Below are 17,819 nucleotides of genomic sequence, written 5' to 3'. Positions count from 1 at the left end.
GGGACCAGGGCACTATTACACATGAGATAGTGAGCCCCTCTCCTCCCCTTTTGAGGGCAGGGGACTCAGCTGAGAAAGCCAAGGCCAGCTGTCACGCAGCAGCTCCTTGCATCCTGGTCCTCTGGTCTACCTCAGGCTCAAGATTTTGTTTCCAGCCCAAGGGTCCTCATTCCCTAGTTCAGGTTGTTTATACCACTGTCTTCCTCTACCCCTGATCCGTGATTGAAGAGACTCAGACCAGCCAGAAAGACACTCAGGGGTCTGGCTCCTTAAGGTTTGGGTTCCTGTCTTCAAAATGAAGTCAGCAGAGCCTCCTTGTGTCTTTGCTTTGGCTCAGAGCCTGGCAGGGGAGAGAAAGCCACTGATTCCAAAACAAGACAAGCTCAAGCTCAGGAGGCCAGAGATGAGGAGTGGGAAGAAGGTATGATGAGGTGGATAGTTCTAGAAATAAGGAATACTGGTCAGGTTAAGTCTGAGTACTGACAACACCACCATCCTGTCCACCTTGTGGGGGTGGTTCTCTCCAGGGCTCTTCCACACACACCGTCAAAGTTCAGGGCCCAGTAGGTGAAAAAGCAAGTGGAGAAGGATAAATATCTGGAGTAATATTAGAGGTATAGCCAAGGTTTTGCACAGGGTAATCAAATAATAACTGGCTTCAGGCATTTGCATCCCCAGAAAGGGTAACTGAAAGAGCTCCCAGCCTTGTGAGCTGGACATTCCTCTACTAACTCACCTTCCTTGCTGTGTTAAAATATGCTGTTTACTATATCTTCCCCCATTCAACTGTGAGCAGATGTGTGCAGAATCAGAACGGCAGGCACTGGCCGGGCCAGGGACCCAGGTTGGGGAGGTTGGCAGTCTGGTTGAGGGAGATGACAGGCCCCAGAAGGTGAGGGAAGAGACGTGGGAGTAAGGGCAGTCGAGGGTGTTTGGGATGGAGTCGGGGGACTGGTGGAGGACAGCAGTAGCTGCAGCCTTGACTCAGGCTGGTGCCTACCGTGCCGAGGGCCCAGCCTGGAATCCCGCTTTGCTGATGTCCTTTTCTGCAGTCCTGACTTGCTTTTGCTCAACTTGCGGGGGGATAAGAGAGAACAGGGAAACCGGAACCCCAAGGTTGTGGGCTCTCCCTCGTGAAAACTCCCCGGAGGATGGGGCAGTTGCTGAGAAGCAGAGAGGAATGTGGCCTACTGAGGGAAACGGGACAGCGGGGCCAGAGTGGTGATAAAAGGAACAGACAGTAGTCCCCAGCTACAGCTCTAGTAATGCCCCCAAACCCCACACAGCTCTTCCCCCAGGGACTGACTGGGACCAGTCACTGGCCAGGCTCTTGGTACCAGGGCAAGAAGGGCAGCTCTGGGAAGGGGGCCTTCAGCCGCAGCACTCCGTGCTCCAGGTCGATACAGCTCTGCGGGGTGTGGAGGGGACTGTGAGCTCACTGCAGCAGGTCCCTCTCTCCCAGCCCACTCTTTTGTGTTCCCTCCCACTTCCCACAGCTCCCCCTTGCTCCTTGCTCTTCCCCATTTCCATTCACCTGGACCCTTCAGGGAGGAAACCAGTTCTCCATATTTTTCACTTGTGGGCAAATAAGGAACCTCTAGGAAAGCAAAGGGGAGATTGTACATCTCCAGGTCCTTCTCATCAGAACTGACCCCTGCTTCCACACTGGTGCCTCCTGCCTCCTTTCCCAGCCCTTGGATCAGGCCCAAGTATGAGTGCAATGGCTAGCATCCTCCTTACCTTGAGAGAAAGCAGAGTCTGCAGTCCAAGAGAGAATTCAGGACTCTCAACGTCTGCAGGAATCATTTGAAAACAGAAGAGGCTAGAGGGTCCCCGGTTGTCACTGCTGCCCTCCTGTCAACACTCGCCCCTTCTCTGCCCGCTCCACCCCCAGGTCTGAGAATATTGCCATAGGGATTGGGGACAGTCAGAACATCTTTGGGGATACCTTCTCTGGTGCTGGCAGAGGCTGGAAGTCTCTGCTTTTGCCCCACCCAGGAGAGGAAGGTAAAAGAAGTGAGAAGCTGGACTGTTGATGAAGGGAGGACTTACCCACCACCTGGGCCTCGCACACCACTGTCTCCTGGCCCAGCTGTAGCTCCAGCTGCTCCACCTCGGTTGGGGGCCCAGGTGCCAGGGCTCCCCCTGGGGCTTTTAGGACCCTCTTCCCTAACCTGTGGTTGGGAAGCAAGGGTTATGGCCATCACAGCCCCCACCCCACCCCATTAGTCAGCTAACATCCCCCGACACCACACTTCGGGTTCTCAGCCAATCCCTGGCCCCACATGGGTTCTAAATCCTTGTCTCCTCTGCCAGAGCCCCTACCAGCTCTTTGTTAAAGAACAGCTTTATTGAGGGGCCGGCCCTGTGGCTTAGCGGTTAAGTACGCGCGCTCCGCTACTGGCGGCCCAGGTTCGGATCCCAGGCGCGCACCGACACGCCGCTTGTCCGGCCATGCCGAGGCCCTGTCCCACATACAGCAACTAGAAGGATGTGTAACTATGACATACAACTATCTACTGGGGCTTTGGGGGGAAAAAAAAAGGAGGAGAATTGGCAATAGATGTTAGCTCAGAGCTGGTCTTCCTCAGCAAAAAGAGGAGGATTAGCACGGATGTTAGCTCAGGGCTGATCTTCCTCACACACCACACAAAAAAAAGAACAGCTTTATTGAGATCAAGTTCATATACCGTCAAAGTCACCCTTTGAAATGTGCAGTTCAGTGGTTTTTAGTATAGTCACAGAGTTATGCAACCATCACTCCTATCTAATTTCAGACTATTTTCATCGCTCCCAAAAGAAGCCCCATCCCCCACCCCTCTTCGGCCACACTCTTACCCCAGGCGGCTGAGGCATCCGGCGGAAACCTGATTGTGGCAGGTGCCTGTGTCCACGGCCACCCTCAGCTCCTGGTCCTGGCACTGAGAAGGAGGGTTGTGGGGTTCACTGAGTCCTCGGGAGAATGGGTTGGGGTTGACCCTGTACCTTTCCCAACCCTTTGATGGTTCCCTTTCAGAAATGAGTGAGGGGAAGAAATGGAGTGATTTTTATGGGACTCATGCAATTGAGGCAAAAGTGGCTCAGATAAAGGAATCAAAAAAGGAGGTAGAGCTGCACGTGGTGAGTCCGTATGTTTGGGAACGATTTGACCAGAAATGGAAATCTGTTCATTTAGAGGGATTCTTGGAGGCTAAGGTCCTCCCCATTGGAGAAATCTAGTTAGGAATAAAGGAAGGATGAGAAGACCAGGACACCTTGTTAGGAAATTCGGATGTGGATAACTGAGAGGTTCACCACTGGAAGCAAAGACAAGTGCACTTTCTTTTGGATACACACAGATGTTTTGTTTTACACTTAGATATCACAAATGCATTTAGCTCTCTCATTCCAAACATTTATTGAACATCTACGCATAGATGTGTTGCTGGAAGGTACAGCAATGGATGCTGTTCCTTTGGAGTCTAAGGGGAGTGAAATGTAACTACTGTATAGTGGAAAGTTTTAAGGTCTATGAAGGATTGTGAGTAAAGTGCCTTAGACGTTGAGAGGGAGGAAAGGTATTTCTTACTGGGGAAATCAGAAAAGGTTTCAAGAAGGAGGTAACATTTGAGGCCTTAAAAGGTTGTAGAATGTGGACATAGAATGGTTGGAGAGCAGGAAGAGGAAATACTGAGCAAAGACAGTGGCAGAAGAGCAGTGGGTGTTTACTGGGAACAGTTCAGTGTTGGTTAGATGGTTAAATGGTCCTAGAGATGACGAGGCCGTCACTTTGGAACAATGAGCCTTTTCCAGGAGGGTTGCATTATCCATACATGCACACACCATTCATATATGTAGAGCACACTGAACAGCATTTACACATTTGAGTGCATATTCACATTTAAAGATTATACTTTGATAAAGGAAAGGGAGCAATGGTGGTGACCGATGGAATTGCACAGAGGGAAGATGGGTGAGGCAGAGAGAAGGAAGATAGCGGATCCCATTTTTAGGTCCAGGCTTGGGGGAAAGATGCTGTTTCTCTGTCTCCTTCCCTCACCACCCAGAGCAGAAAGGAGAGTGGGTGAAGTGAGCCAGTCACAGGTAGGATTAATGAAAGTCAGTGCCCTTGGAGGCCTCTCACCTTACAGTTGACCAGAAGAGCTGGAATCTCTGTCTTGCTCATCTGCCTCCTGCTCTCCTGGCCATGAGTCGGGGCCTGCACCAGGGGAGACTCCACCTGAAGCCGACTCTGGTTTCCCTCCACCAGACGTCTTTGGATCACACTGTGTGGCTGCTGGCTCCGTCACAAAACAGTGAAGGTAGGCAGATCTGAACCAAGTATCCAGGCTGCTCAGTTCCCCCACCTTAGGTATCCCAGGATATTCTCCCCAACCCCACTCCAGCCCTGAGTCTCACGGGAATAAGAAAGGGGCAGGAGCTTACTCAAGGGTCCCAGCAGTCAGATCATTATAGCAGCGTGAACCAGTATTAAATCATGCCATTTTTCTGGGACCCCAATAGATTGCTCAGCGATGAAGAAATAGGAAGAGGAGAATGGTCCATTCTAGGTTAGACTGACCTATTGGCTGACGGGACATTTCAGGAACTAGTATTATGCTTGGGAGAAATTCTGTCTCAAGTCTACAATACATTTTTGGGGGGACATTTTTTTGTCCCCCCTCTGACCTTATCCTTCAGTGGGTTGCAGATCCCAGAGTTGATGGTGTGATGAAAAGAAGTCAAAGTAACAAAAAAGTCAAAATCTTCAAAACCAGGATGCTGGGAGTCGTCCTTGAACTCTCCTTCACCTGGAACCACCCTACCCTGTCCAACTCTTCCTAAATGCTACCGATTTTGCCTCCTGTATTTGTAGTCCATCCCTCCTTTCTATTCCTGCCTTTATTGAGGCCTCCCCACAGCTCTCCTGGCTCCCGGGAACTCCTCCCTAAGTTCATAACAACCTGCCTCCAAGTACTCTTGCCTCTCAAATAGACCTACTCGAAGCCAACGATTATCCAAAACTCTTGCTGCTCAAAGTGTGGTCCTCACGTCAGCAGCTTTAACATCACTTGGAAGGCTCTTAGAAATGCAGAATCGTGACATACTGAATCAGAAGCCAAGATGCCCAGATGATTCGTGTGCATGTTAAAGTTTGACAAGCACCACCAAAGTAAAACATAAAACTAACCATGTTACTCTCCTGTTTAAAATCCATCAAAGCCCTCCCCTACTGCTTACATGGTAGAGCCCAAGCTTTTTTTTTTTTTTTTTTTTGTGAGAAAGATCAGCCCTGAGCTAACATCCATGCCACTCCTCTTTTTTTGCTGAGGAAGACTGGCCCTGAGCTAACATCTATTGCCAATCCTCCTCCTCCTTTTTTCCTTTTTCTCCCCAAAGCCCCAGTAGATAGTTGTATGTCATAGTTGCACATCCTTCTAGTTGCTGCACGTGGGACGCGACCTCAGCATGGCTGGATAAGCGGTGCATCTGTGTGCGCCCAGGATCTGAACCCTGGGCCACCAGTAGCGGAGCGCGCGCACTTAACTGCTAAGCCACGGGGCCGGCCCCAACCCAAGCTTTTTAAAGTGACAGCCCAGATGACCTGGCTACTGCCTGAGTCTTCAGCCTCATCTCCCCATCTCCGAATGTCCGCCCCAGTGGGCCTGCTTAGACTGCTTGTACCGGGCTGTTTTTCACCTCCATGCCTTTGCTGCTGCTTGCTCCTCTTCCTGAAGCTCCTCTTTCTCACTCTTCTCTAGGTCAGGCTGGATGACTAGCTCAATACACTTTGTTCAGGAACTACTCTATTCGGGAGAGAAATTTTTATCTTAAGTGTGGGATTCTATGTGCATTCCATAATTAGAGCAGGGTTTACCTCCTCCAGGAAGCCCTCTCTGACCTCTTAAGTACTCTTCCCTCCACACACAGGCTGGGGCGGCATCCCATCTCTTAGCTCCCTTTGTCATGCTTCTCACAGATGTTGTTTGTGGATTTCACTCCCCCAATAGCCTGGAGAGCCCTTGGGGTCAGGTGTGTACCTCACTCATCTTTATATCTCAAGGCTTAGCTCAGAATATAGTAAGCACTCAATGCTTGCTGAAGAATGACTATTCCTCCAGGCTCTGCACATGCTTCTCCACCTGCCCTCTCTCCTTGGGAGCCTGGGATTGTTTTTCTACCCTTGGCTTAATGCGGCCCTCGGGGCTGCTCCCACCACAAGGCTGCCAGCAGGAGACAGCTCTGGGAAAAGGGCAGTGAGCTCTGGGACTGGCCGGAAACAGGGCTCTGCAGTTCCCAGCTCCCCTCCCACCTTTCCCACGGTGGATGCAGGCTTCAGGCTCCCTACCGCTGTGTGGTTTGCTCCAGAACTATCCCAGGGAAGGAGGCAATGAGGTCCTTCCAGCTGTTGTGTCTTCACTCCTAAAGCCACACAAGGGAACTGCTTGAGATCAATTCGGGAGGTCCTGAGGCAGAAGGGAGAGGTGAAAAGCCCAGGACTTTCTCATCAGAAAGCTGGACCTGCCACTCTGGGATGGCAGTTTTAATAGAGCATCTTCTCCAGGGCCAGATCTATGTAGGATGGTCCCCAAAGGGGAGAAGCTATAAGGCCCTAGCCACTGGGAGCCAAAGAAACTGCTTCCCTGTTCCATCCCTGTTTCTCAGCTGTGCTTGCTGTTTTTGCCAGGAAGAACAAGCCCCTGGAGGCTCTCTGAATTGAAATCTCAGTCTGATCACTTTTCCTCTTTGGGGACTGCTGAGATGGAGTTAGGGGATTGCCTGGCCTCTGGGCTGGGTTCCTGGAGGGGAACATTTGGCTGCGAGGAATGTGGAAAGGTAGGACTAGGTCAGGAAAGGCAGTGAGGGGCCGCGTTTGCCTCCAGATTCCCAGGAAGAAGGGGCTGCAGGAATGGCTTTGTGCCTCTCAGGTTGCAAGGTACCCTCCTCTCAGACCTGGCTAGGAGATGGAGAGAGAACGGAGTGCTCCCTTCTACAGAAGCCCTCCTTTCTTCTCTGAGCCAGAGCCAGACATGATTCCATGTTCTCTGGACCCTACAGATCTTACTTGCTCTCTCAGGCTGACTGGAACAATAGCTGGAGGAATGATAATAGTTAGCTTTTAGGTGGTGCCTTCTGTTATCAGGCGCTGTTCTAACTTCTTTATAGGTATCAGCTCATATAACTCTCACAACAACCCTATGAGGTAGATACTGTTAATTTTATCCTCATTTAACAGATGGAGAAACTACAACACAGAGACGTAAAGTAACTTGCCCAAGTTAGTGACTGGCGGAGCCAGGATCTGAACCCAGGCTGGGTGACTCCAAAGCTCACACTTGAACCACTGTCTCAGAGAGATGCATACATGCAGTTGACCCCTGATCCACTCACCTCCTTGTTGTCATTCCCCCAACCCCATTCCCTCTGGAGGGCAAAGCTGCTGCAAGGGAATGGAGGGAAGGAGCCTGGAAGGGCCATTGCGCCTAGGAGGGAGCAAGGAGGCACCCAAGGAGGGCATATGAATTCCTGATGGCTCTGGCAAGGACAGAGGCCTTGAATGCATTCATTCTGAAGGGAAGAGGCAAATGAATGGTCAGGCCTGGTATGAAGGGGTCTGTGGTTTAGGGAGAGGAGGGAAATCACAACCCTAAACTGACTAGTCCTCCAGGCCCTTGCAGCCATAAATGACTGCTCCAGAAGTTTCTCGTGTCCCTGTAAGTCTCTACTCCTAAACAGTACAGCTCCTCACCACCCCCAAGGTGAGCCTTGGACTGTTTGGGGGAAGCCGAGCGATCAGAATAGGGTCCCTCCGAGCCACCAAGCCATGGGAACATCCCCAGCCAAGAGCCTGAGAATGGTCAAGGCAAAGCCCCTCGAGTTAGTGGGACTCTCTCTCCCCCATTCTCAACAAGGGAGGGGGAGTCTGAAGGTTTAGGGTCTACACTTTAGGGTCCTCCCCCCCTGCTCCTCAGGATGTGGGGAAGCAGAGAGAAAGGGCCAGGGGACTTCCATGGGGGTGGGGAGGGGAGAGGGCTGCCTCACCAAGTCCTTGGAGGTGCCGAGTCTCTTAAGGCTGTCCAGGGGGAGCAGGTCGGCTGAGTCCTTGTGCAGGAACTGGGTGGCCTGTTTGAGCCGGCGCTGCTGGCTCAGGTGGGCTCGGTCCCGAAGCTGTCCCTCCTGTCCCCTCCTACTGGTGTCTCCCTCCTCTCTCCCGGCCTCCTGCTTGGTGCTCATGGCCCCTGTGGGGCTTGATGAGCTTGTTGAGCAGAGTGGGGGCTTCTGCGTGGTCCTGCCCTCCGTCCTCTCTGCCTCCTCTGTCCCCACAGCTTCCCGCCTGTCTCCCTTCCCGGGCTGCAGCTCTCCTGACAGGAGGGTCTCAGCGGGAGGCAAAGAGGAAATAAATAAATAATGTGCAGGAGCAGCCGCGTCAGACACGAATTTCCAGAGATTGCAGTAGAGGGAGTGAGGCTCCAGCTGGAAAAACCCAGCATTAGAAGAGAGGGAGGGTTGGCAGGGCCTGCAGCTGGCAGGCTCTGCAACGTCTCCACTTCTGGGGTCCTGGTTGGAGTGGGTGGTGGAAGGGGTGTGTGTATGTCTGTGTGAGTGCGCGAGGGCGTGTAACTGTGTTGTAAACTGTCAGAGTGTCCGTGCCAGGTTGTGTGAAAGGCGGTGTGTGTCAGCGTGGGGGTGTCAGCCTGTGCACTTGGTGTGCGTGTGGGATGCAGGCTTGTGCACTCATGTGCGTGTGCCCTCCCGGTCTCCCCACGGCTTCACCTGGGGTTCTTTGCAGCCCAGACGGTGGGGAGCAGCCAGTACCTAGGTTCTGAACGGAGATGCGCAGCGTCCGAACGTCCTTCCCTCCCCTCCTCACCCACAGGAGAGGCTTCACCGTGCTGTGTCTCACCCTTAGTGGGCAGACGTCAGAGTCCTTAGCTCATTTACTCTGGGTTCTGGGTCCAGAGGGTGGCAAGGACAGCTCCGAATCTCCTCACAAGTAGGGCCCCAGCTTCTCCCTCTCCTTTGTGTAAGACTCCTTAGTCCTGGCTCTTTAAAAAAAAGTCATAATTCAAACATGCAGGAAATTATAAAAAATAACCAGTACCCTTTACTTGCCACCTTGTTTAAAAAAATAAACTGTTACAAATATAGTTGAAACTCCCTGTGTACCTCTCCTTCTCCCTGGATAACATCGCCTCCTGAATTTGGTGTTTGTCATCCCCATCCTTCCCCTTATACTCATTATGCATATATATGTGTATGTATGTTATGCATATATGTGTATATGTATCCTAAGCAATATATCATTTAGTTTGACCTGTTGTATACGGATCGTTCTCTACTTACGAGGGGATTACGTCCCAATAAACTCATCATAAGTTGAAAATATCTCAAGTCAAAAATACATTTAATACACTAACCTACTGAACATCATAGCTTACTACCTTAAATGTGCTCAGAACATTTACATTAGCCTAACAGTTGGGCAAAATCATCTAACACAAAGCCCATTTTCTAAATAGAGTGTTGAATATCTTATGAAATTTATTGACTACTGTACTGAAAGTGACAAACAGAGTGGCTCTGTGGGTGCAGGATGGTTGTAGGTGTATCGGTTGTTCACCCTCGTGATCGTGTGGGTAACTGGGCGCTGTGGCTGTTGCCGCTGGCCGGCGTCACAGGAGACTACGTACTGCACATCACTAGCCCAGGAAAAGATCAAAATTCAAAATTCGAAGTACAGTTTCTACTGAATGCGTATCGCTATCACAACATCATAAAGTTGAAAAACGTTAAGTCGAACCATCCTAAATCAGGAACTGTCTGTGTATTCTTCTGCAACTTTCTCTTTTTTGCTCCATATTTTATTAGTGAGATTCATCCATGAGATATGTATAGCTCTAGTTAATTCACTTTAACTGCTGTATAGTATTCCACTATATGAATACATCACATTTAGGAAATTTAGGTTATTTTTCATTTTTTGTTCTTACAAACAATGCTGCTATGAACATTTTTGCATGTATCTCCTGGGGTACATGTATAAGCATTTCTCTGGAGTATATACCTAGGAATGGAATTTCTGGGGCATCAGATACAAGTCTTTGCTATTTTGGCATAATGCCAGATTGCTATCCTAGGTATTTGTACCAATGTGCACTCCAGTCAGCAGTGTGTGGGGGTCCTCAGGCCCCACTTCCTCGCCAACAGTCGGTATCAGACTTTTTATAGCCCTGGCTCATCTGTTATCAGATTTCTCTCTCTAGCTAGGCCCTGGGCGTACAGTGGTGAACCAGATGAAGACCCTGCTCTCCTGGAATTCACGTTTTAACGAGGAAGGCAGACAATGAACAACTAAATTTATAATGTCAGGTAGTGGTAAGTGCTGAAGAAAAATAAAACAGGGTGTGAAGAGAGAGAGTGATGGGGTGGTGGATGGGGCTGGCTTTTTTAGAGCAGATGACATTGTGCAGAGGTGAGAACAAGGTGAGGGGGAGGGCTGTGCAGATACCTGGAGGAGGGGTGCTGCAAACAGAGAACGCGGAATAGTGCAGGTAAGATGGGCTGGGCTGGGTCAGGGCTTATGTCACCAACCATACCTCAGACAAGGGGTAGGTTTGCACCTCTCCATCCCCTCTGTCTGGCCTGGCTCCTCCTGCGAACAGCCATTCACACCAGCAAGATGATGGACTGGCCAGGGTAAAGAGCATCATCTCCTGCTGGGGAGAGAATAGGGCTACCTCGTCCACCCCAGGATGGAACCCTTTTCCTTGCTCTTCTGGGCAGTGCTCTTCCCACCTGGGTTAACAAGCCACCAAACACTGAATCTGACAGACCTGAGGGAGCCCGGGGTCCCCCTACTGAAAGAGAACAGAGAACACTGCGGAGTGGGTTCTAAGAATTGCCGGAGGGTGATGAGTCTTCGTATTTCTAGCAATGAGAAGGGCTCCAAAAGGTAGGGTTTTCTTGGCCTTCACCCTCATAGGCCCTCAGGTCTTCTAGAGAACTTTCTGCCTTTAGATAAAGCCAGACTACACCTTGTATTTGCCATTGGGTGTCAGACAGTCATTAGTAATTCTAGATATGCTGCCCAGTGCAGTAGCCACTAGCCACATGTGGTTATTGAGCACTTGAGATGGGGCTAGTCTGAACTGAGATATGCTGTAAGCGTAAAATACACACTGGTTTTGAAAACAGTATGAAAAACAATATGAAATATCTCACTGAGTATTTTTACATTGATTACATTATTTTATATTGTTAATATTTTGGATATATTGGGCTAAATAAAATACATTATAAAAATTAACTTCACCTCTTTATTTTTTTAATGTGGCAACTAAAAAATTAAAGTTACATGTGTGGCTCCGTTACATTTCTGTTGGTCTGAATAGATTCACAGCTCGTTTTCTTGAACCTGACGTAATCTGTTCCAGCCTCTCTCTGCTGTATCAGGAAGTTCTTTACATCTAATCTAAATCCCTGTCCTCTTGTCCAGGCTTCAGTAGAGATGGAGACGAACTGGTTCCCACCTTCCTTGTGATAACTTTTCATGCTTTTAAATATCTTCACACTTTTTAACTTGCATTCCTCAAGGCTGCATAGTGTCAGTTCTTATCTCCGATGGTGGGGATGAGGAGGAGGGCTCATGTGGCGCAGCAGAATCCTCCAGGCCAATGCCCTGCCACATAAGGCAATTCCCAGAATAGTCTTCGTAGAATGGGTTATTCAGAGCTAGACAAACAGCTTCCTTGAGCCCGTGGAGGCTTAAGGGCAGCCAGTTCTATTTCAGGCTTTCTCCTCTGGCCCTGTCAGACCTTCTGAAGACAGGAATGAAGCTGTTTTCCAGAATTCTGTCCAGCAAGGGTCCCAGGAGGGCTGGCCAGTGTTGAAATTTATCACCCTACCTCCACCCCAAAAAGGTAGATCTTCCAAAGATGACCAGGCTAGGATTTTTTATATTTGACACTAGGTTGATTTCCTCCTATTTTATGGATGGCAAAACCAAGGCACAGAAAGGTCAAGCATCTGTCTCTATTGATAAAAGCAGACTGAACAAGGGATATTGAACTCAGACAAGCTTGGCCAAGTATTCCAACTCAGTCATTTACTAACTGGGTGGCTTTGGGTAAAGTGCTTAATCTTTTTTTTTTTTTTTGCTGGGAAAGATTTGCTCTGAGCTAACATCAGTTGCTGATCTTCCTCTCTCTCGTTTTTCTTTCCCTCTCCAAAGCCCTAGTACATAGTTGTATATTCTAGTTGTAGGTCCTTCTACTTCTATGTGAGCCACTGCCACAGCATGGCTACTGGCGGATAGAAGTGTGGTTCTGCACCCACGAACCAAACTCGGGCTGCCAAAGCGGAGCACACCAAACTTTAACCACTAGGCCATCAGGGCTGGCTCTGAAATGCTTAATCTTTTGGAACGTACTTCCTCATCTGTAAAATTGAAATGACATGTAATTTGTAGAATTGCTATGAAGTTTAAATGAGAGGCAGAATAGCAAAATGGTTAAGAGCTCTCTATGCCTCAGTTTACTCATCTCCAAAATGGAGATCATAATGGGACCCACCTCATAGTATTGTGAGGATTAAATGGGCTGATTCATGGAAAGCTCTCAAAACATTGCCTAACATATAGTAAGTGCTGAGTAGATGTTTACTGTTGTCTGGGGCTGTACATGCACATACATCTCTGTGTGCTCACACACACACACAACACACTCTGACTTTGATGTCTGTCCCATTTGCTCTCATAGTACAACTGGATCAGGTATCTATTACATTATTTCTCACACTATTTTTTTTTTGCATTTTTTTATTGATGTCATAGTAGTTTATAACATTGTGAAATTTTAGTTGTACATTGTTGTTTGTCAGTCACCATATAAATGCGTCCCTGCACCCCTTGTGCCCACCCCCCAACCCCCTTCCACCTGGTAACCACCAAACTGTTCTCTCTGGGCTGTGTTAGTTTATCTTCCACATATGAGTTAAATCATGCAGTGTTTGTCTTTCTCTGTCTGGCTTATTTCAGTTAACATAATACCCTCCAGGTCCATCCATGTTGTTGCAAATGGGACAATTTTGTCTTTTTTTATGGCTGAGTAGTATTCCATGGTATATATATATATAACATCTTCTTTATCCACTCATCAGTCGAGGGGCACTTGGGTTGCTTCCACTTCTTGGCTGTAGTGAATAATGCTGCAATGAACATAGGGGTGCATAAGCCTCTGTGGATTGTTGATTTCAGGTTCTTTGGATAAATACCCGGTATTGGGATAGTGGATCATCTATTTTTAATTTTTTGAGGAATCTCCATACTGTTTTCCATAGAGACTGCACCAGTTTGCATTCCCACCAGCAGTGTATGAGAGTTCCCGTTTCCCCACATCTTCTCCAACATTTGTTATTTTTTGTCTTGGTGATTATAGCTATTCTAATGGGTGTAAGGTGATATCTTAGTGTAGTTTTGATTTGCGTTTCCCTGATGATTGGTGATGTTGAACATCTTTTCCTGTGCCTATTGGCCATCTGTCTATCTTCCTTGGAAAAATGTCTGTTCATATCCTCTGCCCATTTTTTGATCGGGTTGTTTTTTTTTGTTTTGTTTTGGGAAGTTATCAGCTATTATTTCTTTGAACAAGCTCTCTGCTCCTTTTTCCCTCTCTTCTCCCTCTGGAATACCTATAATCCTTATGTTGCATTTCCTAATTGAGTCAGATATTTCTCAGAGAATTTCTTCATTTCTTTTTAGTCTCTGTTCTCTCTCCTCCTCCATCTGGAACATTTCTGCATTCCTATCCTCTATATTGCTAATTTTTTCCTCCATACTGTCAGCTCTGTTCTTTAAAGATTCCAGATTTTTCTTTATCTCCTCCATATTGTTTTTCATCTCCAAGATTTCTGATTGGTTTTTCTTTATAGTTTGAATCTCTTTTGTGAAGAAGTTGTAAATTTCATTGAATTGTCTATCTGTATTTTCTTGTGGTTCGTTGAGCTTTTTTATGATAGCTATTTTGAATTCTCTGTCATTTAGGTTATAAACTTCTGTGCCTCCAGGATTGATTTCTGGGTACTTGTCATTTTCCTTCTGGTCTGGAGATTTCATATATTTTTGCATACTGTTTCAGGGTATGGGCTTATTTTTCCTCATGCCCATAATATCTGGTCACAGCTTCCACCTGCTGCCACTGGGTGGGGGTCAAGAGCTGTGTCTTCTGAGCCCGCCGTGATCCACAGGTGCTCTGGCCAACCAGCTGTGCTGGAGCGCCGGATAGGGGGAGGGGCTCTTTCTTTCACCTGCCCAAACCTGGGGGTTTCTTGCTCTTCCTTTGCTGTCTACTCTCCTGGGGTGCTAGGTTGATGAAGACAGTCCTGCAACAGTTCAGTCCCCTCCGTATGGGAGTTTCCCATGGGCTGTGAGAGAACTTGGAGAGTGATGGTTTTCCTGTGGAGGAAAACACCCCCAGAGAGCTGCCTGGTCCTGGTCCCAGAGTCGCTGTCATTGAGGAGGGAGAGGAGTTCTGCTTACCTCCTTCCACTTCCTCCGAGGGTTCCAGCACCTCCACCTTCAGATGTAAGGCTGCGTGTGTCTCTCAGACGTCTTTTGTGTTGTGTGACTGTCCTCTGTTGGTATATGAATGTCCTTTTTGTTGTTTTAGGGGGGTGGAGTCTAAGGGGAAAGCTCACTCTGCCATGATGCTGACATCACCTCTCACACTATTATTAATTGTTTACTTGTCCAATTCCCACTAGATCCTGGGCTTTATAAGGACAAAGTCTCCTTTTTTGTCTCTTCTCTCTCTTCTTACGTAAAATGTATTGAATGAGTTGTTGAGCAGGACTCCCGAGGACCCAGGAGGAAACGTGCTGTTATTACCCCAACTACTCAGATGATGAGACACTAGAACAGCCTCCTGAGCTCCCCAGCTGATTTTTTCAGCTGCAGAATCCAACTGATGCCACAGGCAATCACTCAAGACCCCTTTCTATCATCCCCCTTTCCCTTACACCCTGGGACTTATTTGCCAGTCCCTCTCATCCCCTGGGATCTGTACCCCAATCTTGATCCTGCAAGTGCCCTCAGAGAATCTGGTAAAGTTGCCCAACTCCTTCCAAACATTCTGAACCTCTGAGCTCCAACAGAGACTCCTGTTTTGTCTTGCCTCTGGCTTCAGCATTTCTCTTCCTCCTTCTTGTGTTTATCTACTTTCTTTCCTGCTTCCATTTCCCTCCATTTTTTTCCTTCCTCCTTGCCTAAGCTTTGGGCCTGCTCTTGCACCCCTGGACATGACTTAAACAAGTGCTAAAGAAGTCAGTGACTATTACCTAGGAACCATGTCATGATACTGACAGTTAATGTTCAGTGAACATCCAGTGAAAACGATGGTGGGCTAAGGGAAGCCACACATCGAAACTTCTACCTTGGAGTTTGAGCAGTGGTGAGATGCAGCCACATTATCTTACAAGCATGGAGGCGTTTGTGAGGTTCTGTCCCGGGACCTGCAGAGTGTGTGTGGGCTTGAGACTAACGTGAAATGGGCAACTATATGAACAGCCAGCCACGGAAACTACTAAATATGATGATAAACAGGCAAAAACAATTATTTATGTTGTGTAATGGAAAGAGCACATGTATGTGGCTCAGTGGACAGCACGACTAGGAGAGGGCTCGGAGGTGGAAGGGCAGCAAGAAGACAGAGGGCTTGCAGTGAGTCAGCACTGAGTGGAAACAAGAGGCCAGAGGGCCCTGCGGAAGGTGGAGAGAGAGTCTAGGGCAGGGAGAGAGGAACTTGGCTTTGATTTGTCACCTCAGGGACTAGCAATGGGGCTTTTTGAGGCAAGGCAATTAGATAGGACAACCCTGGCAGACAGCCAGCTGAAGAATGAAGAGTGAAGATCATGACTGGCATGTGGCTGGCCCTGAATCTCCCCCAGGGCTTCCCAGCCACCACAGCTTCCAGCACTCACTGGCTCCTCCCACCATTCCTCAGGCCCCCGGCAACTCAGGAACCTGAGCTGGCCTCAGCAACGCAGCTCATGAGACCAATACCAGGCTAGGGAGAGGGAGGTTGCAAGAGGCGAGGTGTTGACCCAGAAGTGGCTCTGAAGGCCTCTGTGCTGGGATTAATTAGTGTGCATGAAGCTGGTGGCATTCAGCAGGGCACATGGTGTTCTGGGGAGTGGCGCGCTGGCTATGTGGGGGAGGGTGTCCATCCCTGCTTCCCTCTCAGATCAACTCTCAAAAGCGTGGTGGGAGAGTAGGTCTTTAAGACAGGCCCAGGTTACGGGGATCTCCCACTCTACCCCACCAAAGGTTTTCAAGAACTCCATATTCATTTGTGCATGTGTGAGGGAGTGAGCAGGGGCTAGTGTTCATGGTTGCTGGCAGGCTGAGCTGGGGATTGCCTTAGAAGAGCCCCAGGCCCAGGAGGATGTATGGATGCTCTTGTTGTCCCTCAGATCTCCATGGCCCCCTGGAGTTCAGGAATTTCAGGAGTCTTCCTTCTGCACTATGGACACAGGCGCCCTGATAATGCTATAATCCCCCTGCCAACAGGAAGGAGGCTGCTGTCCAGAGAGCAGAGTGGGAAGGCGGTGGGTGGGGTGGAAGTCTATTTGACAAGAGGCTAGCAGCGTCTGGGGTGGTCTGGGTCTGCCAAGGCAGGAGTCTGGGTAAGTGCAGCTTACCTTTCTGCTCTGCCCTAGCTCAGGCCAAAGAGTAGGTGGCTTTCTCTGAAGAAATGGCCTCCATCCTCCCACCCCCTAAATCTTCATATTAACCCTCTAGGTATCCCCAGCGCCTCTCATTGTGGAGGTGACAAAACCCAGGCATCATGGGCAAGTAGCCTGAGAAGCAGGATGACAACACAGGCCCTGGAGTCCTCGCTCCCAGCCTGTGCCTGCTGTTCTACCACCAGGAGGGCAAGGACTGCCTGGCTGTGTGGCCTGGAGCTAATCACTTCTTTTTTTTTTTTTTTTTAATTTTTTGTTTATTGCAGTAACATTGGTTTATAACATTGTATAAATTTCAGGTGTACATCATTATACTTCTGTTTCTGCATGGATTACATCATGTTCTCATGTTCACCACCCAAATACTAATTACAATCCATCACCACACGCATGTGCCTAATTATCCCTTTTGCCCTCCTCCCTCCCCCCTTCCCCTCTGGTAACCACCAATCCAATCTCTGTCTCTATGTGTTTGTTCGTTGTTATTATCTACTACTTGTTGAGTGAGATCATACGGTATTTGACCTTCTCCTTCTGACTTATTTCACTTTGCATAATACCCTCAGTGTCCATCCATGTTGTCACAAATGGCTGGATTTCATCGTTTCTTATGGCTGAGTAGTATTCCATTGTGTATATATTCCACATCTTCTTTATCCATTCCTCCCTTGATGGGCACTTAGGTTGCTTCCAAGTCTTGGCTATTGTGAATAACGCTGCAATGAACACAGGGGTGCATGTATCTTTATGCAATGGTGTTTTCAAGTTCTTTGGATAAATACCCAGCAGTGGGCTGGCCCGGTGGCTTAGCGGTTAAGCGCGCGTGCTCCGCTGCTGGCGGCCGGGGTTCGGAACCCCGGGCGCGCACCGAGGCACTGCTTCTCCAGCCATGCTGAGGCTGCGTCCCACATACAGCAACTAGAAGGATGTGCAGCTATGACATACAACTATCTACTGGGGCTTTGGGGGAAAAAAATAAATAAATAAAATCTTTAAAAAAAAAAATACCCAGCAGTGGAATAGCTGGATCATATGGTAGTTCTATCTTTAATTTTTTGGGGAATCTCCACACTGTTTTCCATAGTGGCTGTACCAGTTTG

At 48.6% G+C, this 17,819-nt stretch overlaps 1 protein-coding gene across 1 annotated transcript; it reads right to left on the bottom strand.

Moving 5' to 3' along the window:
* Positions 1-1,307: 1,307 nt before the first annotated feature.
* On the bottom strand, positions 1,308-8,229 carry NRIP2 (nuclear receptor interacting protein 2). Its single transcript, XM_058559065.1, has 6 exons — positions 8,023-8,229; positions 4,124-4,276; positions 2,839-2,921; positions 2,053-2,174; positions 1,741-1,793; positions 1,308-1,408 (listed from the first exon to the last, which is right to left on the bottom strand). Exons 1-6 carry the CDS (start codon positions 8,212-8,214, stop codon positions 1,316-1,318), a joined length of 696 nt encoding a protein of 231 aa, XP_058415048.1. The 5' UTR covers positions 8,215-8,229; the 3' UTR covers positions 1,308-1,315.
* Positions 8,230-17,819: the final 9,590 nt, after the last annotated feature.

This window comes from Diceros bicornis, chromosome 17, assembly GCF_020826845.1.
Source record: "Diceros bicornis minor isolate mBicDic1 chromosome 17, mDicBic1.mat.cur, whole genome shotgun sequence".
Taxonomy (NCBI): Eukaryota; Metazoa; Chordata; class Mammalia; order Perissodactyla; family Rhinocerotidae; genus Diceros; species Diceros bicornis.
Note: the sequence above shows the minus strand (reverse complement) of the source record. Positions and strands in the feature narration are given on the sequence as shown.